This window comes from Neofelis nebulosa, chromosome 1 (genome assembly GCF_028018385.1).
Source record: "Neofelis nebulosa isolate mNeoNeb1 chromosome 1, mNeoNeb1.pri, whole genome shotgun sequence".
Classification (NCBI taxonomy): domain Eukaryota; kingdom Metazoa; phylum Chordata; class Mammalia; order Carnivora; family Felidae; genus Neofelis; species Neofelis nebulosa.
The window spans coordinates 96,392,599-96,418,388 of NC_080782.1; the positions used below are offsets into that span (position 1 = coordinate 96,392,599).

Genomic DNA, 25,790 nt, shown 5'->3' on the forward strand with positions numbered 1-25,790 from the left:
CCTGCATATGTACAGGTGTATGGGGAGAGTGTGTATGTATATACACACACATGTAATTTTCACAAATCACATATATATGTAAAACATGATCTCTGATACAAAATGAAACATCTTTTTATCCTCCTGGCTCAGGATTTGAGTTGTATCTAAATCCACACTCTGCCACCTGCCGGCTGTGAGTGTGAACTAGTTATTTAACTGCTCTGAGACTGGTTTCCTCATCTATGGAATGGCAGTGATTTTTACTGTGCAAGGTCCTGATGAAGATTAAAAGAGATGAGGTATGAGCTCTACATGTTATTAAACTAATAAGTACCATTGACAGATTTGCAGAGGAGCGATTTTAACAAAATTTGCTGACTTCCTTTCTTTGCTCTGAGGGTTTGTGTTATGTGAGTGGGAAGGACAAGAAGAAGGAAAAATGAACTCAAAACAAGGGCCAGGAGGAAGGAATTGCTTGAGGAGGTAAGGAAAAAGCATTAACTTCACTTCACTTGTCTCCACTGGAATAATTCCCTAGAAACCCACCCACTGGAAATCTATCAGTCAACAGATGGAGGCAGCTGAAACATGGACCTTCTGAGCCCAGAGTCCTATCTTCCACCACACAGATGGAGTCAGATATGGGAGGACCACTCACGGGACGTGATGGAGGATTGGCTTTAAAGAGGATCTCCGAAGTCCCTTGTCTGGATGTTTTATAAACTACAAAATGCTGTGACATTTCACATGCTTATTTAATCTGATGTTTACAATTATCCCAAGAGAAAGGCATAACTAAAGAATTTGAGTTAAAACCTGAAAAGAGCTGAATCAAGCTTCAACCTTAGTTCTTCCCATTATTCTGACTCTCCCCTTCATACCAGAGCTGCCAACTTGATGGCAGATGCTGCTGGTGCCCTGTCCCATTTACCTCCAACTCACCCCCAGCGCACTTGAGTGTACCAACAGCTGCATTAGGCAGTTGTCTGGTGACAATTCTGCACGAGAGGACTTTCTTTCTCATTTCCTTTGTCTGAGGGCTTTCTGGAGACTGCAGGAGTTTGCAAGGAACACACCTGGAAAAGCGGGGGTGGGGGGGGCAGTGGATGGGAACCTAATGCCCCCTGGATCAACCCTCAACCAACAGGGATTGGACAGAGTGGTTAAATGCCAGCTTCTGGAACGTTCTGGGTGGTTTCCAGGGTACCACCAGCGCAAGTGAGCCCCAGTTGCTCAGAGTGGCAATACCCCACTCATAAAACATGTCCTTTATTGGCTCTTCCCCCTTCCTGTCTTACTTTCCCCACTTCCTCCCGTGTGCTTCCAAGAATTCCTTCCTGTGTAAACAACCAGCACTGCATCTTTATCTCCAGGTCTTTTGGAAGAACCCAAGCTCAGACAAATTCTAAAATTCATGTGGTTGCTACTACTGTTCCTGTTTTTAATTACATGACATTCTCACCAAAAAAGTAATAATGCCCATGGGTTGCTGATGAGTCAGAACCTGATGGTAACACTTTTAAGTCTTGACAAAAGTGAAGAGAACATTCTCAACAAAGCACTACATTGTTCCTTCTATTTCACTAAGTATCCACTTTGCCCGTAGCTGCTCTCATTTTAAAGCAGAGTTGTGATGGCTTTGGAGGGGCTCTACCAATGCAGTTACAGATCCAGTTTGGATTTTCTAGCTGTGAATCAAGAGAATATAGAACAGATCTCAAAAGTAGGATACGATTTCCTAATTGCAAGAAAAGAGAGAAATGAATTCATAATTTAAAAAATCTATAAATAAGATCAAAGTATTTACATTATTGAAAACAAGAGCAATCATCTCAAAATGCCTTCTAGATTTATCAACTTGGCACACATATTTTAGGAAGATTTCAAGAGATTTCAATATAGTATCTAAAAATGACCAACTATTTCATTTTGGCAAAAAGAGATTCCCAGCTTCCTGTAGTTGACTGTAACTATGGGATAAAAGTGTTCAGATTTTAAAAGGCGCATGTAAAATTCTTATGTGAAAGTTAGTCGTGACACAACCCACTGAAGCGTGATGGTCATTTACTCGGCCGTCTGTCCCAGTCCAGAGATGCAGGGCTCATAAGTTATATATAATAAGTTCATATAACAGGTTTTGTTTTATAGACTCTAGCCATTTATTTAGCAAATGGAAATTTCTAATACCTAGCTCTTGTCTACATTTAAAATTTCAGGGAAAAGAGACTCATGTCCTACAGTACACATTATTACAAAAGAGTTCGTTATCAGCTGTGAACAATTAAAACTCCTTCTCTAATGATTAGAATCCAACATCCGTTAATGGAGTGAGGTGACATCTTTCTTACGGAAAAAGCCCATGTTTCTTGTCAGAGAAGGATATCCTGTCTGTCCATCACGGATAAAACAGGTGGAAGACCACTTCTCTATTCTGGTGCCCAAATCAGGTATAAATTCTTTTAATTTAGGGGAGAACGCAAACATACATAAAGCAAAGGGTAGAAGTTGTTTTTCCATCGTCTTTACTCAAACGCTACCTAGAAAGTCAACGTTTCCTTGGTGGTTTTGCTCGCGTGTTGATCACTGTGCATGTAGCTATCATTAGTGCGAATGTATGGGAGACGTTTTGAATATATAGCACCCAAGGGAAAGAACAATAGACCCCCAAAATTTGAATTATTCTTCTTGCAAACTCTGAAAGCCAACAATCACTTGTGCCTTGCAGAATCTGGGGGCTCAATCCCCAGGTGCAAAGTACATTTTCCAGGTTTCTCCAGGGCAAAGGCAGGGTGAACACCCTCATTAAACCTGTGCCTGATGATGAAGAGCAACTGTCCACTTTCAGCATTAATGAAGAGAAGCCTCTGGTTATTGTAGTCCAACAGAATGCCCACCCTGGCGGGATGCTCAGTCACATGCACATCGCTCACAATGCCACTGTAGAAGAATGTATATCTGAAATGAAACAGAATGGGGAATTAAAAACTGGAAATCTTGAAAGACCATGGTGAAGAAGATCACTTGGTGATAACTAATTTTTCAGTTATTAATTTCACTACACAATAATGAGTTGCAATGTTATCCCAATTCCTTTAACCAGATCCCTCCTAGATGCTAAAATGCATAGCTCATCTCAATAGACAAACACTTTTAATAATTTTGCTCCTTCTACATTAGGAGGCGGTCCCAGAATAACCAGCATATGCCTCCCTTGTGATTTTTCTCAACATTCTAATTCTTTCCCAGCTGCCCACATGTTTTAACTACCGCATTCATGGTGTGTCATTCTTTTGAATAAAACTCCTTTGAGGCTGCCATGTATTTTTAAAAGTACTGCAGGCTTGCCTTCTATAAAATGTATTACTTTTACAGCTTAAAAAATTTTTAAGTAACTTACATAAGGGCCTTTATGAAGTTTAAGAAAAATTTCATTATTTTTGCCCAACTTCATCCTTTGTATATGCCCCCGCCCCCCCCCCCCCCCCCCCCCCCCGCCCCAGACCAACTTTCCTTTTTGTCTTCTGAATGTTTCTTGCAGGCTTGCAGCTCAGGTGTGTTGCCTCTAATTTCTCTCTTCAATTCAAGTAAATTCAACTCAACAAGTATTCACTGGGCATGTCTGTGAGTCCAGCACTTTACTAGGCCCTCTGGGGGCTACGAAGGACCACAGAGTACTGTCCTTGCCCTTGGGGAACCCAGACCCTCCTGACCAGGGAGGAAAACTCTGTTGATCACTTAAAAGTGGGCTATGGGTGAGGCTCCATCTCAGGGCAGAGATTGGTAAAGTGTTTATAAACACATTTAATGGACCTGTTTGGTTGTGAAAGGACAGGTTCAAGAGCAGGCTAGGAAGGGGAAATCTCTCAACAGAAGAGGCTAAATTGCTCTGGGCAAAAAGTAACCCAAGTTTGGTGTTTTCTCCTGGGAGTCTTAGAAGCAGAGGCTGGGGCCCTGAAAGTGGGAGAAGGGAAAAAATGAGACAGAAGCGATGAGGGAAAGATCAGTGGGGATGGTCTGAGGAGTGGAAACACAGTGGCACTGGTGTGGCAGAGAAAGCCAAGGACCCTTAAGGCCTATGACGTCAGTGTTAAGGGCCCAGAAGCTTGAGTACAGGTGTGTTTTGGGAATGGGAAGCTAGCAACTTCCCTGCAGAATAAACACCATGTGAGACGGCAGAGGTTCACGGGGATGTGAAAGTAAGCAAGGCGTACACAGTGATAAAGGAACTTTTCAATGTCTTGCCAATGAGAGATCTCACAGAACAATAAGAATCTCAGGAAGCCCTGGAAGCCACAGAGAAGACCAAGGTTGCAAGTGGCAGTGACTGGGAATAGCAGTGTAGGCTGGGACTCTTACAGAAGGCTTTGGGAGCAGATGAGCTCATATTCAGCAAAAAGGAATGGTTGGAACTGGACATAGGTGGGAAAGAGGAAGGGATCCAACCAGCAGGGACAGCAGAAGCAATGACGAGGTGGCAGAATAAGCCCATTGGTCATAGAGAACAGCACCATCTGTCCGACAGGTTCGGAGAGGACATGTGAGTGACTGTGAGGATATAACATGAATAAGTAAAGTCAGGGGCCAGGAACTAGACCTGCCCTGTCCATCACAATTGCCACTAGCCACATGTGGCCACTTAAATTAAAATTAAAATGATATAAAATTCAATGTCCAATTCTGCACTCCTCGTAGCCATATTTCAAGTGTTCAAAAGCCATCTGTGACACCATTTTTCTATCTTCATAGAATTTTTGATTGCACACCACTGGTCTAGAGAGTTCTGAATGTCCTACTGAGCTATTTTCCCCAAGTCATGCTTAGAAGGCCCCTGGTGCTCACAGGCCCAGCCCCATCAGTCCCTGAGCTAGTCCCCACCATAGAGGCCAAGGAGGGAGAGACATTCCTCAAAGCCTTGGCTCCACCAGTTCTGCAGGGCCCGGAATCTGCCCTGCCCTGCCCTGCCCTGCTTCCACCTCCATTTCCTATCCAGCATATCGGTTCCTTCTCTAGCCTCCACTCTGGCCTGAAACCAAGCCTGTCTGCCTGGAGCTCTCTTCCCTGCCCAGCTTTTGCCTGCCCCTTCTTGGGACTGCTGGTGTCTTTCGAACAAAGATCGAAACTTGATTCTAGATACCCGTGTAACTCTGGAACTGCTCTACTGGGGGCCCCACGTCCCGGTGGGCCCACCTCTGTGAATCTCACTACTGGCCAAGACTGAGTCCAGCCCCTTTTGGTCGTGATGGTTTACTCCCCTTGGGTCTCCTCATCCTTCCCCCTTCCTGGTCATATTATTCCTGGATTCCTGTCTTGACTGTGGTCCCATCTACAAACTGTAGACGTTTGTAGATTTTTGAGCAAAAACACAAGGGACATGATGGAAATGATATTCTAGAAATATTTGCCAGTTGCAACACACAGGATAGTGTGGCATGGGTGCAGACCTCGCCCTGGAAGGTACAGGCATGGTAGCTGTGGTGGAGGAGGTGAAAAGGCTGTGAACTAGGGGAGAAAGTTTAGGAGTGGGCAGGAAGAAGTCCAGTTGATTCTGTGTCCTCAGACCCTCTCCATTTCTCCTTTCCACCTGTAATATCTTAAACCTTAGATTCTACCCAAGTAGTATCAAGAGTAATACAGTTTGGTTTAAAATCATGAAGCCAGAAAAGTGAAACAGAGAGGGGTCTTCCACAGTGGGTATCACAGTGCCTTAAGTGCCTTGTGTGCTCTATTTGAAACATGAAATGAAGGCACTCAAGGCTTGACCTCTCTGTGCTGTGACCACACAGACAGGCACACTCTTCCTCCCGGAACCCACAGAGCCTACCCTGGGCCTGAAAGAGCCGAAGACCAAACTTGTTGAACCTGTTGACAAGATACAATTCTGTTTTCTAGAGTCTAGAAATTTGTTACTGGAGGCTAATCTATGGTTTTGGGGTTTCAAAGATTCAAGTGTTGGGGCACCTGGGTGGCTCAGTTAGTGAAGCATCTGACTCTTGATTTCAGCTCAGGTCATGATTTCACAATTAGTTAAGTTCAAGCACTGCATCAGGGTCCCATGCTGACCCTGCAGAGCCTGCTTGAGATCTTTCTCTCTCTCTCTCTGTGCCCCTCCCTAGCTCATGTTCTCTCTCTCTCTCTTTCAAAATAAATAAACTTTTTTTAAAATGTTAAAAAATAAATAAATAAAAAGATTCAAGTGCCTAAGGAAATTTTCATGAAATCAATATCTGGTTCATGAAATCAATATCTGGTTCCAGCTTTAAATCTACTCATTATAATTTCTGGGTTTGAGAGATTTTAAACTCCAGGCAGGGGCTAGGCCCTTAAGCATTGCACAGCAATGAACATCAATTATCATAATTGCTCTGACTTGATGAAATGTGACTTTAAATAGCTCTCGGAGATAGTGTCCTTATGAACCATGTCAGAAAATCAAACTCTGTCAAATAGGATACAGGGAGGAATGTGCAGCCAGAGATATGCAAAATCCCAATCTGTGGGCCTTTTTCTGGGAACTTGTGAGCACTGAAGGCTTCCTTTTTAAAGCATTACATTTGAATAATGCCTCACATTTTCCTGATACTTTACAATTTCAAGACTCTCCCCTGTACCTGACTTCATGTGATCCTCACAACCCAAAAATGTAGCAGACCAGGCATCCCTGTCCCCTGACAAGATAGATGAGGTCTATTAGGTATGCTCAAAGGGTTCACTGACTCCTGGTGAGTAGCCAACAGGAGGCTAATCAAGGATGGGGCCAGGACTAAAGTCAGGTTTCTAATAAAGACCACCTTGTGAGCATATTCAGATCATTCCATGCTTGCCTCATCTCTCTGAGACTAACACAAGTTATGGTGTTTACATAGTAACCAACCAAACAAAACTACAACTAATACAGTTAGCAAACTTTTTCTGTAAAGGGCCACATAGTAAATATTTTAGGCTTTGGGGGTCACTGGTTGCTGTTATGACTAGTCAGCTCTGCCACTGACATGCAAAAGTAGCCACAGACAATATGTAAACGAATGAGCATGACTGTATTCCAATAATACTATCAGTAATATTTTACAAAAACAGGCAGTGGTCCTATTTGACCTATAGGCTATAGTTTGCCAATTCCTGATATGGACCAATGAGAGGGGTATAGGGGACTCACTTCTTTTCTCACTCCTGTTGATTCCTCTGGGGAGGAAGCTTTTTAGTACTACCCTTGTCACCTCCTCCACCCTCAGGTGAGTTTAGAAGGAGAAATTGGCCATGCGTGGCATAGAGGTCTCTCCTCACTATCTTTGGAGAATGAGCTTACTGATGAAACATACTTCCTTCTTTGTTTCTCCAGGGGCGAACTCTGCCATGCAGGGTGGGGAAGGTGGCATGGCTGGGTGAAATCTATTAATAGGGTTCAATGTAAGAAATCTCCTTTCCCTCAGGTATGAATCACATTCACTAAAGTTGGCTTCCTCAGTAATCAGACTAACAGTTTAGTCTTCATTTGTTTGACTCTTTTGTTTTCTTTCTTTGTTGGCTCAGACTTGGACAGGGAAGTAGGATACTATTTGTTAGGTGCCTCAGAGACCTCTGCCTACACATTAACTCATGACACTTTGACCAAGAAGGGAAGCAAGGCTCCAGCTTACCTCTGTGGCTCAGAGCAGTGCATGTACCACGAAGTCTCCCCTTGTCCCAGGGTACCAGCCTGCACAGCTGAACGGGAGCAGATGCCAAGTCGGTAAGCTGGGCAGTCTGTGACTGTGGTTTCCCAGTAATGCTGGCCACAGGCAGGCAGCTCCTCACCCAGCACTGAGGGGATTCTGCAGACAAAGTGGATCACTTAAGCCTAGCACAGGTATCACCAGCTTTGATCTCCTAAACATCCACATTCACACAGTTGCACACAGTTTAGGCAGGATTCTATCCTTGGAAACTGCTGGAATTTGACTAGAGACATTTGTTGTCCATTGTGCCCTCAACTTTGAGCTCATTGCCACAGAACTGCACAAATTTTCAACATGCATTCAACACATTTCTGCTGCCACATACACCATGCATGTATAGTATACTGCATCTCTTGAAGGAGCTAAGAGCCAGGAAATAATTAGAATAATGGCAGGGGAAAAAAAAGACATGGCACCATCTCCGTTTTCAGGGACAGTGAGGAAATACAAGGGAGGAAGGTGGGGAGGTCCAAGAGAACATAACTTGCAAAGTTTTTTTCCAAAACATCAAGAGAAGACAAAGAAAAGGAGGAGGAGGTAGGAGAGGAGTCTCCAAAATCTCCTTTAACAATGAGTTCCAGTGTTTGCTGACCTTACTGAGCACAGAGACCAAATGAGGTGCAGCTTTTGAATGGCAAGACAGCCGGTAAGGCCAGAGCAGAGTGTAGAACTGATCAGGAGTGATGAGTGTGCTTTGTAGAAGCTGTGGTCAACAGTCTTTGGGACTCTGGCCTCTTTGGATTGTAGTAGGGGCACCTGAGAGGTTGTTGAAAGGTCTCCTTTTGTCTCACCTTAGCTATTTTTGTAACAGGCACCGTGAAATGAACCCAAGCACTTTCAACTGCTGATGGGTGACCTTGTTTGCATGAAGTACTCAATCCTGCTTTGAAATGGCTGAGACAGCAAGGAAGCATTTTTAATTTAAGCAGAGTTAATATTCAGTCAGCACCCTCTCCTTTTTAACAGATGAGAAAATGATTAATGCAAAGGAATGTATTTCACTTTCTCGTGTCTTTACCCAACAACCTCCTTTCAAAGAGGTGGATACTGACAGGCCCTTGCTCTCTGAGCAAAGACTGGCTGCCTGATATTTATGAGCTAATTTTCAGGTTAATAATAAATAAAGGTCTATGAAATACATTACAGTTACCATCAGTTACCATGTATGAACTCTAACCAACTTCCAGTCTATTTCTTTTCTTTTTGATTTTTTGAAAAATCAGAAAGACAGAAAAGCCCAATCTATTTCTTAAATCTTTTTTTCCTCTGAATTCACTTATTTGTATATTTTTTAGCACCTACAACATTCCAGGCCCCATGCTAGATTCTGAGAATTCAAAGATACAGAATACAGGGCTGCTCCTTGAGCATTATTCAAGACAGAGTGGCTAAAGTGGCTAACAAACAATCCACCTGCGCTCAGACCTTTTCACAGGTAAGATCAAAGGGCGCTGGGGCCCAGAGAAGACTTCCAGGAGCAGCTAGGACTTGAGCTGGGCCATGCGCTGTAGTGAATACGGTGAACAGCAACCAGAAGGGAAAACCACACAGGACATTGCTGGCAGCCACTGTGAGGGACTGAGGGCTTGCCGGCAGCCATGTGGGACGCATATCCACGCCAACAGCTGCCTGTGTCTCACATGTTTTACACTTTTCAAAAGCCTTCACATACTTTCTCCCTTTTGACCATTTGCCCCTCACAATGACCGTGAGAGATCGCAAGCAAATTGCAGATCAGTCTCCCCACGGGGCCCTCGGCTTTTGGCTCTTTAGTACTCTTTTTTCTGGGAGCTCCTGGGTGGGGAGGGACAAGAAAGTCTGAAACTCTGAAAGTCCTCCCTGTGGCCAGAAGCAGAAACTCAACAAAATGTCATTCTCCTCTCTTCAAAACCTGGTCTGCTATTGAAAATAACAGAAGAATTTAGCCTAGACTCTTTTTTTCATTAAATCAGTGATGGTACCTGAAAACAGCCTATGTTTTAAGCAAAACCATCTGTGCTTGTGTTTGCAATACAAATACTGACACTTGCTCCAACTTAGGAACTACTGGCACTTTCTCCCTAGTGATGAGCCATACCCGAACCGTATGGCTGTGCTCGTGATGATATTCGATACTATACTCCCAGGTATGTCCATTAAACCAAGAACATGCGCAGGCAAGGCCACACCAGGGCGACACCCCTCTCAGAACACTCAACTTACTCTGTCAGCCGTCTCCTCTCAGCGAAGCTGATCACTGTCCCATTTGAGGAAATCTGCAGGGCAGGATGAGCCGTTTCTCGCAACAGAAGAAATCGGGTTCCTATTGCAGTTATGAACATAAGATTATAAGATGACCACAATAGTAAGTGCTGTCCCTGGGCCAAGCCCCACATTTCAGACTGCAGTCTCCCTCTCCCCTGACATCAAAATGCCCTGCTCAGTGTCTTGAGATCCACAAGCTGGAAATCTCATCCATGACAAACAAGGCCTGGGTGAGTGCTAATGACCACGTGCCTGCACCTGGTGCCTCGCATAGTCGAGCTCCCTCTGCTATGCAAACTGTGCTCCTCTGGCCAGCAACATCACCTGGAAACTGGCTAGAAATGCAGAAGCTCAGGCCCGTCCCGACCTCCTGAACCAAAATCTGCATTTTCTCAGGCTCCTCGGGAGATTCATGTGCACATGAAAGTCTAACAGTGGAAGATCCAGGCACCATATTAGGACTGGAGGGGAAATATTTCTGGGAAGGCAGCCCTCATGTCCTCTCCTGTAAACATCAGGCTGGCTCTGACCACATCACAAACAAGGCATGTGCACAAGTTTTTGCTGGTTAAGCAAATCACTTGATATACCGCCCTCAATCTTCTGCCATCTTTGGGTCTAGGGTAAGATAAGAAAATGATCACCTTTGCATCTCTCACTTTTCACAATAATTGAGAACAACCAAGTATTTTTTTATTGGCATCATTTGGCTATTTTCTCCAAAATATCATTGAACAGCTTTATCACTTCCTTGAGTTATTCACTCATTTATTCAACAAACATTAATTGGCACAAACTATGTGCTAGGCACCAGAAATAAACAGAAGAATGAGACTGGAAGCTTGCTCATAGAGTTTACAGTGTAATAAAATAAGAATATCCCCATCCCACTGTCCCTAACACACACTTAAAACATGCCCACTAATTATAGCACATTGAGAGCCAAACAAGAATCATCTGGGGGGATTAAAAACACATGTCAGAGCCCATATGCATCTCCAGATCAATCAGATCAGAGTCTCCATGAGTGGGGCCCAACATCGGTCTTAAGTACCCTGACTGATGGCTAATGGGTAGCCAAGTTGAGAACTTCTTAAACCAGAAATCTAAAAGAAATATCTTGGTCTTTAACCAATGTTGGGTCCTCATGCCAAGAACCTAGTCCAAGAGGTTGGAGCTTTAAGAAGTAGTCTTCTACAGTGTCTTCTCTAGGTGTTAGAAGGAAAGAAATGGAAATGCTTGGAAATAGTTCTCTGTGTGTGTATGAAAAAGAAGTACCTCTGGTGGAAATGAGGGCAGCTTCACTCTGCTCGCTTGCCCCAAATGCATTGATGGCTCTCACGTAGAAAAAGTAATTGTCATTGGGTTGGAGGTTAACTTTCAGCTGGAGTCCTTTAATTCCAGAGAAGGATCTAAACACAAAAGAAAAACTAATTTAAATACCGGGTCACATGCTAAACAACTCATCATATTTCAATCCTGGAGTGACTGAACATTTTTTATTAACAACAAATAACTTATTTTTCCCTTTTGGTGACCACCGAGTTAGCAAGCCCGATTCTACAAAATGTTTATGGTCCACTAAGATTACTTAATCAAATCACTTCTACCTTTGTCAACTTTGTCCAATATATGCCTTCCAGAATGCTCCTGAACTGAACCAAACTTTTTTTTAAAATTCAGAAAACAGACTAATTTTGTGGTTAATGAGTCTGCAAGAATATATTATTTTACCAATTTCTGTCTAAGAGGGCATTTCTGGATTAAGATGATGTTAAGCCAATCTATAATACCACAGATCCTAATATCTAATTAGCAGATCCAGCATAGTGGAAACTTAAGGTGAGTGATGATTTTGTACATGGCCATCATAAAAAAGCCAGTCAAGTTATAGAAACAGACGAGCCCTAAAGAATGCAATAACTTTTAAAAAATATTTTTTTAAGTTTATTTATTTTGAGAGAGAGAGAGTAAGCAGGGAAGGGGCAGAGAGAGAGAGAGAGAGAGAAAGAAAGAGAGAGAGAGAGAGAATCCAAAGCAGGCTCCTCACTGTCAGTTTAGAGCCAGATGCGGGGCTTGTCCCACAACCCTGGGATCATGACTTGAGCTGGTATCAAGAGTCAGACACTTAACCGACTGAGTAGCCTAGGCGCCCCTAGAAGACAATATCTTGTAAAGCAAGTTTAGTCCAAGCAAGAAAAGCAAGTTCTAATTGCCAAATAAAATCCCCAAAGTTTCTGTTTCTAAATCTCCCATGTAGATTAAGATAAAAGGCTGGTAGTGGCAGCGGGCTTACAACAGCCCAACCATTTAAACACATACAAACTTGCTGGATTTGAACAGAGAGCTCTCAGAACTTGCTGGGGAACTGAAGTAGTTTGTGCCTCTTTTCTATTCTCTTGATCTGCTTGATAGCATGACCCAGAGCATGTATACAAGTTAAATTACACAAGTGCTCTTTTTTTCAGCCTCTATTTGGAGAGGCTTTGGAGAGAGTTACAAGATAGCCTCCTTACTAAGGAATTCCTAATCTGAGTGCTAATGCCAGGCTCTGTTCCCTGGAGATCTTGCCTTTGGATAATGGTCAGCGAAAACAATAGTACAATACCCTTCCTGCTCATTCTCAGAAGAAGGTTTGTTTGTTTTTTGTTTTTTGTTTTTTTTAATCCGTTTGCTTGTTTGTTTTTTTCTTTGTGTTTGTTATTAACAAATGTACTACAAAAGTGTTTGAATCAAAGATTTTTTTCAGGTCACTTCTACTTCTGTAGATTTATTTCACTTCTCAGTACCTGCCTTAGAGAACACCATGGAGAATCAGAAGGAGGAAAAAGCATCATTGATTCAAAAAACAAACTAATCAAAAAATTTTTAAAAGCAGGAAATATGTACAAAGTAACAACGCCCTCCCCCGCCACGTCTAAAAGTGAACCCCCCCCCCCCTCCGCCGTCTTCCTCAGAAAGAAGGGGACAGAGGAGGGGAGCAGACTGGGTCTATTTGTGTCTATGCTATTTAGTGCCCTGTCTGGAAGAGACCGCTGGAGACTGCTCAGATGTTATTGGTCTTATTTCAGAACCTACCACCTGACCCAGCCCTCCACAAGCACTATCTTTAGTTGCACAGAGGATCAATGAGCCACATGTTCACAGACAACTAATTATGCTTCAGTTAGTTAATGAAAACCCACGTCCTATGATTAAGAATGTAATTCCTGGGGCGCCTGGGTGGCGCAGTCGGTTAAGCGTCCGACTTCAGCCAGGTCACAATCTCGCGGTCCGTGAGTTCGAGCCCCGCGTCAGGCTCTGGGCTGATGGCTCAGAGCCTGGAGCCTGTTTCCGATTCTGTGTCTCCCTCTCTCTCTACCCCTCCCCCGTTCATGCTCTGTCTCTCTCTGTCCCAAAAATAAATAAAAAACGTTGAAAAAAAAAATTAAAAAAAAAAAAAGAATGTAATTCCTGACTAATATCTAGCATATTATTCTGGGGTGGATGTATTGCTTATCTTATTTGATTTGATGACTAAAGAGATGTTTTAAATGTATGCTAATTATAATAAGCTGTAAAATTATTGTCTCAGTAAGCATACTTGGGCCTGTACTGAATTAACTTCATTCACTCGTGAAATAAATGTCTGTCAATCACTTGTGTGCCCAGACCCTGTTACCCTGAAGCCTGAGGGGTGTCTAGCAAGACTAGGTGAGGAAATTTTAGTTTCAGAGAAGGGATAAAATATGCTGGCTTCATTTCATAACAATGAGATTGTTAAATACCAAAAATACTGATTTGGGGGAAGTGTTTGCCTTGAAGTTTTAGGAAGTTTGTCAAGGAAAGAATTCCATATATATAATCAACTGCATCCTATGTCTCACCACTCATTTAAAGAATAAAGGTCTACACGGTATTGAAGTCAGAATATGGGATCAGATCCTGCTTTCAGTATGTGAACAGGTCACGCAGAATTGATAGATATGCACGATGCCCTCATTGCATCTGTGAAATAAAAGCACTCGGCATGAGCACGAAAATGATGTGAAATGTCATAGCGTTTTATTGGTGACAAGTTGTCATCTTATGCTCCAGCACCAAGAACAAAGCAAAAAATCTCACATACAAATGGTTTATCTCCATGTCTTTTTTACTTGTCTGACCTCATCACTTGAATGCCATAAAATTCCTCATATTAGCTTTCCTTGCTTTGTAGCCAAATAAAAACTTTTTTTTAATGTTTATTTTTTTTAGAGAGAGAGAGAGAGAGAGAGAGAGAGAGAGAGAGAGAGAGAGAGAAACACAGAGTGTGAGCAGGGGAGCGGCAGAGAGAGGGAGACACAGAATCTGAAGCAGCCTCCCAGCTCCAAGCTGTCAGCACAGAGCCTGACACAGGGCTCAAACTCACGAACAACATGATCATGACCCAAGCAGAAGTAGGGAGCTTAACCAACTGAACCACCCAGGGCCCCACCCAATAAAGACTTTTAAAAATTTGGAATTTGAAATCTGAAGAGTGGCACTCTTCCACAGATGATAATTTTTTTAATTGCAGAAACAAAAACATCATCACTGCAACCAAACCCACATGATTTATTCAAAGTGTAGTTTGCAGTAGGACCCAGATTCACAGAATATCCAAACTGAGGTAAGTGATTACATAACACATGGAACCACAGGAAGTTGTTGGTGCTTAGGTAAGAGGGATGTTAGCCTCATCAGTACTATGACTGATCTATGTGAGAAGTCTAAAGCCAAGAGTAAAATTCAAAAGACAGTAAGAAATGTGAGTCAGATGGCCTCACTCTGGGTCATAAGTGTGGAATTCTCCCTACAAGAGCCATACTGCAGTGTAGGGGACAGCTCTCTATGTGCAGTTTTCAGGAATGTGAGGGCAAGGAAGCATCTAGAAACCCTGATGCATCAGCAATTAGCAGATTGCTGGTGGAGCATAAGCATGCCGAGGAGTACAATCCCACCTTTCTGTGCTCAGCAGGTCTTTGAAAGACTTTAGCCGCTCATCTCTCCACTGGTAGAACAAATGACATTTGTTAAACTCCAGTGCTGTAAAGCAGAGAGAAACTTTCAAGGAGACCCACAGAAGTCCGAAAGGCTGTGGTAAATGAGACTGTTCCCCTCTTCTGTTGTTTCAGAAGGCAAATGAGGGGAAGCCACTGGGAGACAATGTCTGCCCAATATAAGGAAGGCCTTTGTAGCTTGAGACCTTTCACAAGGCAGTCTAAAGTTTGACACAACCTACCATACAGACAATGGGGCAAGAATCATTTTACGTGGGAATTGAAAAGGGTCTTCATGAAGTAAAAAACCATTAGGGACCTACTGCTCAATGAGAAAATACTAAAAGCATTCCTATAAGTTGGAGACATGGACATGAGGTTAAAAAAAGAAGTCATGCAGGGGCAACCTAACCTACCAAGAGTTCTAAATTACAAAGCTAAGGTAATGAAAACTGCATGGCACTGGGACATAAATAGATGGATCAATAGAACACGTGACAGATTATAAAGGTCAGGAATGGAGCCAAACACAGGCTCTTAAGTAGATAGTAATGGAAGTATTTCAAATCAGAAGGTCAAATGATGGGTTTTCTTCCTCGGACAGCTGGATAGTCATACTGAAAAAATAAAGTTGGATTACTAATTTCACACTTGCTACTGAAATAAATTTCAGATGATAAAAGATCTAGTTTTTAAAAATGAAATCACTGGATACTAAAAAAAACATGAGAGGATTTTTAAATAGACAAAAACTAAAAGCTATTTTAAAAACAGATTGATAAATTCAACTAAAATAATATCAAAAGGTATACATGGCATATGCAACATGATTCATCACCACAGAGACATCAGTCAAAACCACAATACATGGCACCTCACACCTGTTAGAATAGCTATTATCAAAAAGATAAGAAGTAACAACCATTGGCAAGAATGTGGAGAAAAGGGAACCCTTGTGTACTGTTGGTGGGAATGCAAAATGGTGCAGCCACTGTGGAAGACAGTACGGAGAGTCCTCAAAAAATTAAAAACAGAGCAACCATATCATCTAGCAATTTCACTGCTGGGTATTTATCCAAAGAATATGAAAACACTAACTTAAAAAGATACCTGCATCCCCATGTTCACTGCAACATTATTTACAATAGCCAAGAAATGGAAACAACCTAAGGGTCCATCAATGGATTAAAGAAGATGTGAGATATTTCTATATCTAGGCCTAGAGACCTATCTCACAATGGAATAATACTCAGCTATAAAAAAGAACAAAATCTTGCCATTTGTAACAACATGGATGGACCTAGAAGGTATAATGCTAAGTGAAACAATGCAAAGTCAGACAAAGACAAATACCATATGATTTCACTTATATGTGGAATCCAAAGAAAAATGAGCAAACAAAACAGAAACAGACTCATAAATACAGAGAACCATCTGGTGGTTGCCAGAGGGGAGAGGGGTGGGGGGATGGGTGATATAGGAGAAGGGGATTAAAAGATACAAACTTCTACTTATAAAATAAGATATGAGGATACAAGGTACAGTATTGGGAATACTGTATGTTAGTACAGTTAATAGTATGTTAATAGTATGTAATAACTTTGTATGCTAAAAGATGATAGCTACATTTATTGTGATCACTTCATAAGGTAGATACATATTAAATCACTATGTCATATGCCTGAACCTAATATAATATTGAATATCAACTACAAATCAATTTAAGAATTATGCATGGCAAAAAACCTTCAAAAGAAATTAGCAACCCATGTTGTAGGTGAGTACTAATGTTCTTTAAAAACCAAAGAACTTCTACAAATCAATAAGGAAAAAACTACAGTCCAACAGGAAAAAAAAATAGGCAAAGGAAATGAATAGTTCACAGGAGAGAAAGTACATGGCTCCAAAACATATGAAATGATGTTCAACCTATTAATAGTAATGCACACTGAAACTTTAATAAGATTCTATCTTCTACCTATCAAGTTGTCAAAGATCAAAAGTTTTATCATACCCTATGCAGGCTAGGATATGAATAACAAAGCACTCTTTTTGTATGCTTCTAGCCTGTGTATCACAGCCACAACCTCTACGTAAACAGTTTGGTAATATCTATCAAAATTCAAAATGTAAAACCTCTATCCAGTCATTCTATTTCTAAAGAGTTTTTTCAATGTTTATTTATTTTGAGAGAAAGAGAGAGCGAGAGTGTGTGTACCCATGCAGGGGAGGGGCAGAGAGAGAAGGAGAGAGAGAATTCCAAGCAGGCTCCATGCTGTCAGCACAGAGACCCATGTGGGGCTCAATCTCACAAACCATGAGATTATGACTTGAGTGAAATCAAGAGTTGGATGCTTAACCAAATGAGCCACCCAGGTAACCCAGTCATTGTATTTCTAGGAATTACAGATATTCTGGTACACGTGTGAAATGATATATGATAAGGTTTTTTCTGCAGCATTGTTTGTGATAGCAAGAAAATGGAAACAACTTAAGTACCTTTCAGTTGGTTAAATAAATTAAATTATATTCTTAAACCAGAATATAATGGAATTGTTCTTAAAATTGAGACAGTTCCATATCTATTGGTACAGGATACTCACCAAGAAATGTTTTTAAATAAGAAAAGCAAGGGTGGTAGAAATATCTATAGTATGCTACCATTGGTTGCAAAAATATAGAGATGTTTGTATACATACATCTGAAAGGATAAATATGAATCAGGTAAGAGTAGTTGCCTCCAGGGAGAAGAATTGAGTAGGTGACAGATAAATAGAAAGGAGACTTAATTTTCACTGTATCCCTTTGTATCTTTTGAATTTTGTACCATTTGGATATTATCCAAAATTAATTAAATAATTTACTTTTAGAGCTATATTACAAGCTCAGGAGTTGGTTGAATGTGTTTGCAGAACACGTGTTAATTTGAATTTTGTATAGTAGCTTCTCTAGGAATTCGATAATTCAACAATTTGTGTGGGATGGAAGAAAGGAGTGTATGTGTGCTTTAGGGAACCTGAGGGGCTGGTAATACTGAGGAGTGACTGCCTCTGCATTGCCGTGTCTAACACCTAGACTTAGCATGTTTTCTCCCCGGCAGAGGGGGGCGGCATGTGTACAAACAATATGGAGGAATCCAGTGCCATTACTCCTGGAAGCAGCCTACGGATGGTGCTGTCACGGCAGTGCACAACAGATGGCTAAGTACAAATTGTTTGTTAAAAACACAGTGGGTTCTTGCTAGCATTCCTGTTGGCCGCACCAACATTCAGCCAGTCAGTCAACACCATTTCATGTGAACTGTGAACAGAGCACACGGCTGGGCCCTAGGGGGCCAGCTAGTAGTGTTTCCCAGACCTGCCCAGACACATTAGACCTTCTGAATTGGAATTTCTTAAGGAGGCCTGTGAATCTAAGCTTTTACAAGCAACCCAGTTGATTTTTATGATCAGTTAGGTTTGGAAAACATACTCATAAGATAGAGTGGGATGAGATGGGATGGGAGGGATAAATAGGAAAAAGAAGAAAAATCCATGAGAACATAAGCAACATTAAATGCAAGAACTAACTTTTGCTGTTGGAAGCCATTTTAAAAACCTAAACTGTATAAACATGGAACTTTCTGTTTTAAGATGAAAAACTTTAGTTAAATCAGGATTAAGAAGAAAATTCTTTATATATGGATTTTTTTTTAACTTGGTAAAATAAAAATTTTTGAGCAGGACCATTTTTCTTTTGATAAATGAGGACATTATGAGATTCAGTGTTAACTAAACATCACTATTCATAATAGCGTAGGAACACGAGGGCTGAACACTGCCAACCTTGGGACTCAGGCTCTCCTGTAATTAGATTTCTCACAAAAATCTAAGTGAGCCAAAGGATTCCAGCAGAAGGATCCTGGATTTTTGTTTTCTCTGTAGTTCCCCTCCAAAGCCTGAATGATAGCATTTCTATTTCAGGCAGAGAAGCCCAGGAGTCTAGTAACATCCATTCCTCTGGATTCTCTAAATTTTCCTTAACCACTTTAAGCCCACATATGTAGACAATTACTTGAGGTCCCTATAGCACCACCCACCTGGAATGGTGATTTAACATTACATTTTCAGACCTTGTTTAAAAAATGATTACATCGGCAATGTTTTTGCAATTTTTGTAAAACTGCTCTTAAAGACAATCACTATTATCTTGTTCAATAGCCCTTATATAAAGATCTACATGAAAAATTCATCTTAGAGCTGAATGTCAAGAAATATAATTGTCTCTTAGTGAAATGTTATGCTTCCTTTTTATAAAAAGACGAGTTATGTAATCTCTTTCTCCCTCTTGCTGTCTCCCCCTCTCTTGTTTTCACCTTAGCTACCAGGAAGTTCAGATTGAAATTTTATGTTCCATTGAGCTACTGTTCTTAACCTGTACTTTCTGATACAATCTCCTCACCCCTGCATGATCTGGCTCTTGTTCTTACATGATTGTTTCTAGTCGTTCTATTATGTCTAGGTCTTTTATAGTGAACAACTTGAATCCTTTTGGAAATTGACAGAACATAAGGTAGAAGTGAAGGAACAGTCTGGGTTTTCATTGATTGAGGTTTTACTATACAACCAGGAGGTGTATAGGATTGTAAATGATCAAAGTTAATTAGATTCATTTGGGAAGAAAGATTTCTTTTAGGAAAAGCTAAATGCCAAGAATCCTGGGTAAGGGAGTGGGAATCATCCCATAACTCACTCTCCCAAGTGCTCCTTGCTGAGAGATATTACCTGGGTCAGGAAAACAATACCATGTAAACATTGGCTATTAGCTCTTAAATACTCAATAAATTTTGGTCCGTTCATGTCAATGATCCTCCTATCACCCTGTGAAGCAAGCTTGGAGCAGGAATAACTGCCTCCTCCAGGAGGAGGAAGTCAATGATTTGAAGGTCAAATCATTTGCTGTTGACAATTGGTCATCACCTATCCAGCCGAAAATTTGGTACAAAGTTTTTTTAAAAAGAAAGAAATGCTGGGATTCTTCATATCCTATTCAGGTACTAAGTTCATTAGAAAACTCGCCCCTATTTGTCCTTATTATACAGAGTGGCAGCTGTCCCCAGCTAGAAAACCCAACCATGAGAGACAATTCTGTTCCTGCCCCACCATGTGTGGCCCTGAATGCTGGAAGCAGGAGGAACATGAGTTTACAGGCCCAGCACCCAGACCCCAGCTCACCCTGGGGATGCTTCTGGGGAGGGGGACCCAGGGAGGATTTCTCCACCCTATAGCCACAGCCAGGGTGGCAGGGGAAGGGGCAGGAAGTTCACTACCAACTACTTTTGTGGTGTATTGAGTCTCACAGATTTGTCATTCAGTACACAGCTTCTCTCTGCACAGCCTACACAGCTAATCCCTGTACTATATTTCTCTCAGTTTTCCCTCCTCCACCCACAGTTCTGCTGACTTCTCTCCACACAGGAGAGACAGAACAGCTGAGGAAACAGCCGAGCGGTGGAAAATTTTTGAAAGTGTTTTGAGCCCACCCAACCTGAGGAGAGCATTCAAAGAAAAACAGGAAAGGGTGAGTAGGAGCTCCCTCAGCCCCCACACACAAGCCGGGGATTGTCACTCCCGCCCACCTCCCAATCCCAACAGGGGCCGACTGCTGGGACCCAGCCATGATGCCCACACACAAAAATATGCAAATGTGTTTTCTGTGAGGATTACGGAATGGAGGCAATTGCTTGGCTATTTCAGATACCACGTCATGGAACTTGGGGGCTCAGTAGGCTCACTCCATTCAAACACTCACTGTAAGAGTTCGCCCAGCACCTTTAGTCTTAAATTGGAACATTTAGAGGCCATCATACTGGGAGAATGAATGCAGGTCTGAAGATGCAGGTCCTTCTGTTCTGGCAACAAAAATCAGATTCCCCAGTCTAAAGGGTAATCAATGCCTTCCCTGTGTGTGTGTGCGTTCATGTTACTCATCCTTTTCTCCATTCTTTTCATTTCCTTTCAACTTCTCTTCCTACTCCAGACCAGAGCCTTTAAGGCTATCTGTCTCTTCAGAAATTGAAGGTGAGAAAGAGACATGAACTCATTTAGTTCTCAATTCGCTTTAGTCTTCCCTCTCTACTGTACCAGAGACTCTAGCCAGCTAGATGACCTGATGGTGGCAAGGCCAGAAGGAGGCTGGCTACTCCCCTCATTCATTCACTCATTCATTCATTTAACAGAACTTTATTGAATATCTACACAGATAAGTTGCCCATCCTCACCCAAACACACCACATCAAAAAGAAGGAATCTTTGATCCCATTTACTCCCCAACAGTGACCTCTGTATCAATTTTTGGATCTGGTTTAGCATAAGATTTTTGGATAGAACACAGAACCAATGAAAAGGTTATGTGACCAATGGCTAAACAAGATTATAAGTGCCATAGAGTGATCCATTAAATAGTTTCTAGACCATGAACTAGGCTGGTCTTATCTCCTAGCTAAGCACCCAAGCACTAAAATTAATTCATTCACCATTCTGTGCTACTTTTCAGCACAGGTTATTTTGTTCCCATTTTGAGTAAGAGATTATCCTCAAATCTGGCCTAACTTTTCTTGTTGGTATCAGTATTACGTGTTCAGTGCTAATTGATATTAACCCATTCAGGTAACACATATTTATTGAGTACTTACAATATGCCAGATAGTGTCCCAGACACTGAGGCTGCAAATTTACATAATGATCCCTTCATGGAGACAACAAGTGAGTGGGATCAGATAACTCTTGGCTTACTGTTCTTTCCAAGACAAAAATAACTTTAATTATGTACTGCTGTACAGAGAACCGAAGTGAAGAATGTGGTTCTAATAGAATGGAACAGTAGGGATTGTTTGCATTTTGACTAGAGGTGATCAAGTTTTAAGTTTGTTTATCAATTCTACTATCTGACTAGCTGTGTACAGTTGTTATCTTAGAGATGCAATAATACAGATCATAGTTAAATAGTTCATAATGTTGTATAGTTTTGATCCATCAGACCTTGTAAGGAATACTTTCAAGGTAGTTGTAAGCACCAGATAGTCAAAAGATTATGGCACATGACCACTTTTCCTTTCCTCTCAACTCTTAAGTTGGAGAACCAAGAGAAATACAAATGAGTTTTGCAGCTCTGGGCATCTGAAATTAAAAATGAGTTATTGCAGTCTCTTGATGCCAACCTGGGGTTTAAGACACTGAGGGTTCTTGTATTGATGAGGAATGTCTCTAATGTTGTACATCGGCAACAGACTTAGCAAATGAACAAGGTAGTGATTTGTGGCCAACAAATGTGTGCTTGCTTCAAGAAGTTATTTTTTTGTCAGACTCAGCAGGGATCCAGAGGCTGGAGAGTCCCCTCTGGGTTGTGGATTGGACATACCATTCTACCTCCTGGCACTGAGGAATCTTTTAGCACCTGGAAAACAGTTCCATCTCCAAAACAGCTCCAAGCTATCAACAAGGCTCTGAATGTGGAATTTCCCTTCACTTTAAACTTGCTGGACTATATCCATTCAATAACAAAGGATCCCTGTACTGTTCTATAACTACTAGGAACATCTGCTTATCCAGCCTCTCAGAGGCTCTCCTTTAACAAGAAAAATTAGAATGAACCTACCAGCAAGTCCCAAACAGAATAAAATAATGACAAGCCTTATGTTTTAATTAGCACAACTTTTGTCTTAATAAAATTTGTGGGTGGCCATTTTCTTCTTACAAATGGAACCATCTTTGGCTTCTTTGGCTTTGATAGAAGGATTTGTTTGGAATGTATTATTCATTGTTGATACTAAATGAATATTTTGGTTTTTTGTTTTTGTTTTGTTTTGTTTTGTTTTGAGGCCCCCAGGGTGATCAGGGAAAGGAAAAACATTGGTCAGGAAAGGTTTGAATAATGATACTGCATTCTCTCTTTACATCTATAATTTTCATATGTCAAAAGAAATTCTAGGGGCGCCTGGGTGGCTCAGTCGGTAAAGCGGCCGACTTCGGCTCAGGTCATGATCTCATAGTCCGTGAGTTCGAGCCCCGCGTCGGGCTCTGTGCTGACAGCTCAGAGCCTGAAGCCTGTTTCAGATGCTGTGTCTCCCTCTCTCTGACCCTCCCCCATTCATGCTCTGTCTCTCTCTGTCTCAAAAATAAATAAACGTTTAAAAAAAAATTTTTTTTTAATTAAAAAAAAAAAAAAGAAATTCTAGATACATAATGACTCCCTATTGTCAGGCAGTTGAAGTATGCTAACTCAGTCTATATAATAATACAAGTTTTAGAACTAGTGGAGAGAATAAGACAGATCTGAGTCTGAATTCTGACTCCAAATTCTCACTCCATCATTTAATACCTTGGCCAAATTATTTAACTTTCTTGAATCTCATTTAATGGAGTTCATCACCTCACCTCCCTCCTAGGATTTTTGAGAGAGTTGAAAGAGATTTAGCATAGTTCCTGGCATGTTGAGGCCCTCAATGGATTGCCATTTCCCCATCCATCCCCCTGTTCCTTCTCCCTGTAGCCACATTTATGAGATGACATCACAGTTCCCTTAGTGCGATGGCCACTAGATCTCAGGGTTTCCAGATCCCTGCTGATTTAAGAATCCAACTGTGCTATTATTTATGCAAATGTCGGCTGAGGCCAGATGCCATAACAAGGATGAGTCATTTCAGAGCACTCCTTAACAGTCTGATTTTGCCTCAGAAAGAACTGAGGTGATGGCGGAGAACAGTGGGAGGGGTTGCCAGGGACTTGGGCACTGCTGATACGGGGCTCTCATGACACCAAGGGTTTTTTGTGGAGAAGTTCCAGGAAGTTTCAGGATGCCCCTAGGTGACATTAAACGGGGATTATTAGCTTGGACTTTGACAACTGACAAAATGGGGCTTGAATCCTGATTGTTACTCACTAGCTGAGTACCCTCTCAGAGTCTGTTTTCTCTGAGTTCTTATGAGAATTAAATAAGGCAAAAACAGGGGCGCCTGGGTGGCTCAGTCGGTTGAGCGTCCAACTTCAGCTCAGGTCACGATCTCGCGGTCCGTGAGTTCGAGCCCCGCGTCAGGCTCTGGGCTGATGGCTCGGAGCCTGGAGCCTGCTTCCGATTCTGTGTCTCCCTCTCTCTCTGCCCCTCCCCCGTTTATGCTCTCTCTCTGTCTCAAAAATAAATAAACATTAAAAAAAAGTTTAATAAATAAATAAATAAATAAATAAGGCAAAAACAGTGACTGGCACACAGTAAATGCTCAATAAAAGTCAGTTATAATCTCTCTGTCTCTGTCTCTTTCTCTCCCTACTCCCCCTGCCCCCATTTCTTCTTCTCCCACTCCATTGTGGTCAGAATTCACCTCGCCTCTATTTGCTGAATTCACCTCGCCTCTATTTGCTGATTATTGAGGTCTGCCATCCAGCAGTTGGCACATTAACAGCTATGTTGTTTTATGTACATTTACTATGTTCTCACATCTGCTGAAATGCCTACATCCCACACATACATACCCCACTCAACATGAATTCATTGTTTGATCATTGTTTTGTGAAGCCTGTCTTCACATATTTGAAAGAAACTATGATTATTGCTCAGTCGTGTGAAACCTTACATAACTAAATAAATAGTTGTTGATTGATCATGTAGATAATCAAGAGCTTAAATAATATACTTTAATAAAAAGCTGCCTAATGTTGTATTATTATTTCAAAGTTTTATATCCTACCAAAATAATTTATTTCAGTAAACTTTGTTTTAAAAACAAGCTAGGGGTGCTTGGTGGCTCAGTTGGTTAAGCATCTGACTTCGGCTCAGGTCATGATCTCACAGTTTGTGGGTTTGAGCTCCACATCGGGCTCACTGCTGACAGTGCGGAGCCTACTTCTGATCCCCCTCTCTCTCTCTGCCCCTCCCCAACTTGTGCCCTCTCTCTCTCTGTCAAAAATAAATAAACATTTCAGGGGCGCCTGGGTGGCTCAGTCAGTTAAGCATCTGGCTTCGGCTCAGGTCATGATCTTGCAGTTTGTGAGTTCGAGACCCACGTTGGGCTCTGTGCTGACAGCTCAGAGCCTGGAGCCTGTTTCTGATCCTGTGTCTCCCCCTCTCTCTGTCCCTCTCATGCTCATGCTCTGTCTCTCTCTGTCTCTCAATAATAATAAATAAACATTAAAAATTTTTTTAAATAAACATTTCAAAAAGATAAATAAATGAAAACAAGCTAAAAGTGTCTCTATTAAAATATGAGCATTAATAATAAAGATCTGAATACACATCATGGAATGTGAACTTGCTCTATTGCCATGGATGGGAGTCTAAGAAATCACCACCTCATTAAATAAATTAACATTTACCAAATGCCCCCAGGATGCATACCCCTTTATTAACAAATTTAAAGCTTTATAAGTTTAGTGAGAGAGCTTGCCATTTCTTTTTTTCCTGGAAAAATTTTTTTAGATCCTTCTTGCTCTTGGAGAGGCAGGTATGTCTCTGTAATTATATATATGTAATATATATAATATATACACACACACATATACATATGTATATAGATATATTATATATATAATATATATACACACACACATATACATATGTATACATATACATATTATATATATACACATATATACACATATGTATATATACATATATATAATTAGCTCCTTTATATTACCAATACATCATGGAGACACAGATTTACATTATATATAAGCTCACTATTAGTTTCCTGAGTTAGGTGTATCTATTCTGATATAACTACTAAAAAATGTATGAAATATGCATAAATCCTGTCTAACGACTCAAGTTAAATATACCTCAAAGAATGTTCTATCTTATTAAAATTTGCATACATTTT

At 41.3% G+C, this 25,790-nt stretch overlaps 1 protein-coding gene across 1 annotated transcript in view; it reads right to left on the reverse strand.

Moving 5' to 3' along the window:
• Positions 1-2,117: 2,117 nt before the first annotated feature.
• CMYA5 (cardiomyopathy associated 5) overlaps positions 2,118-25,790 on the reverse strand; it is a 91,941-nt gene continuing 68,268 nt past the window's right edge. Inside the window, exons 10-13 of the mRNA XM_058728703.1 lie at positions 11,217-11,350; positions 9,897-9,996; positions 7,617-7,790; positions 2,118-2,937 (exon numbers count right to left, since the gene is read on the reverse strand). Of these exons, the coding sequence (XP_058584686.1) occupies positions 2,691-2,937; positions 7,617-7,790; positions 9,897-9,996; positions 11,217-11,350 (655 nt within the window). The 3' untranslated portion in view covers positions 2,118-2,690. The remainder of the gene's footprint in view (positions 2,938-7,616; positions 7,791-9,896; positions 9,997-11,216; positions 11,351-25,790) is intronic.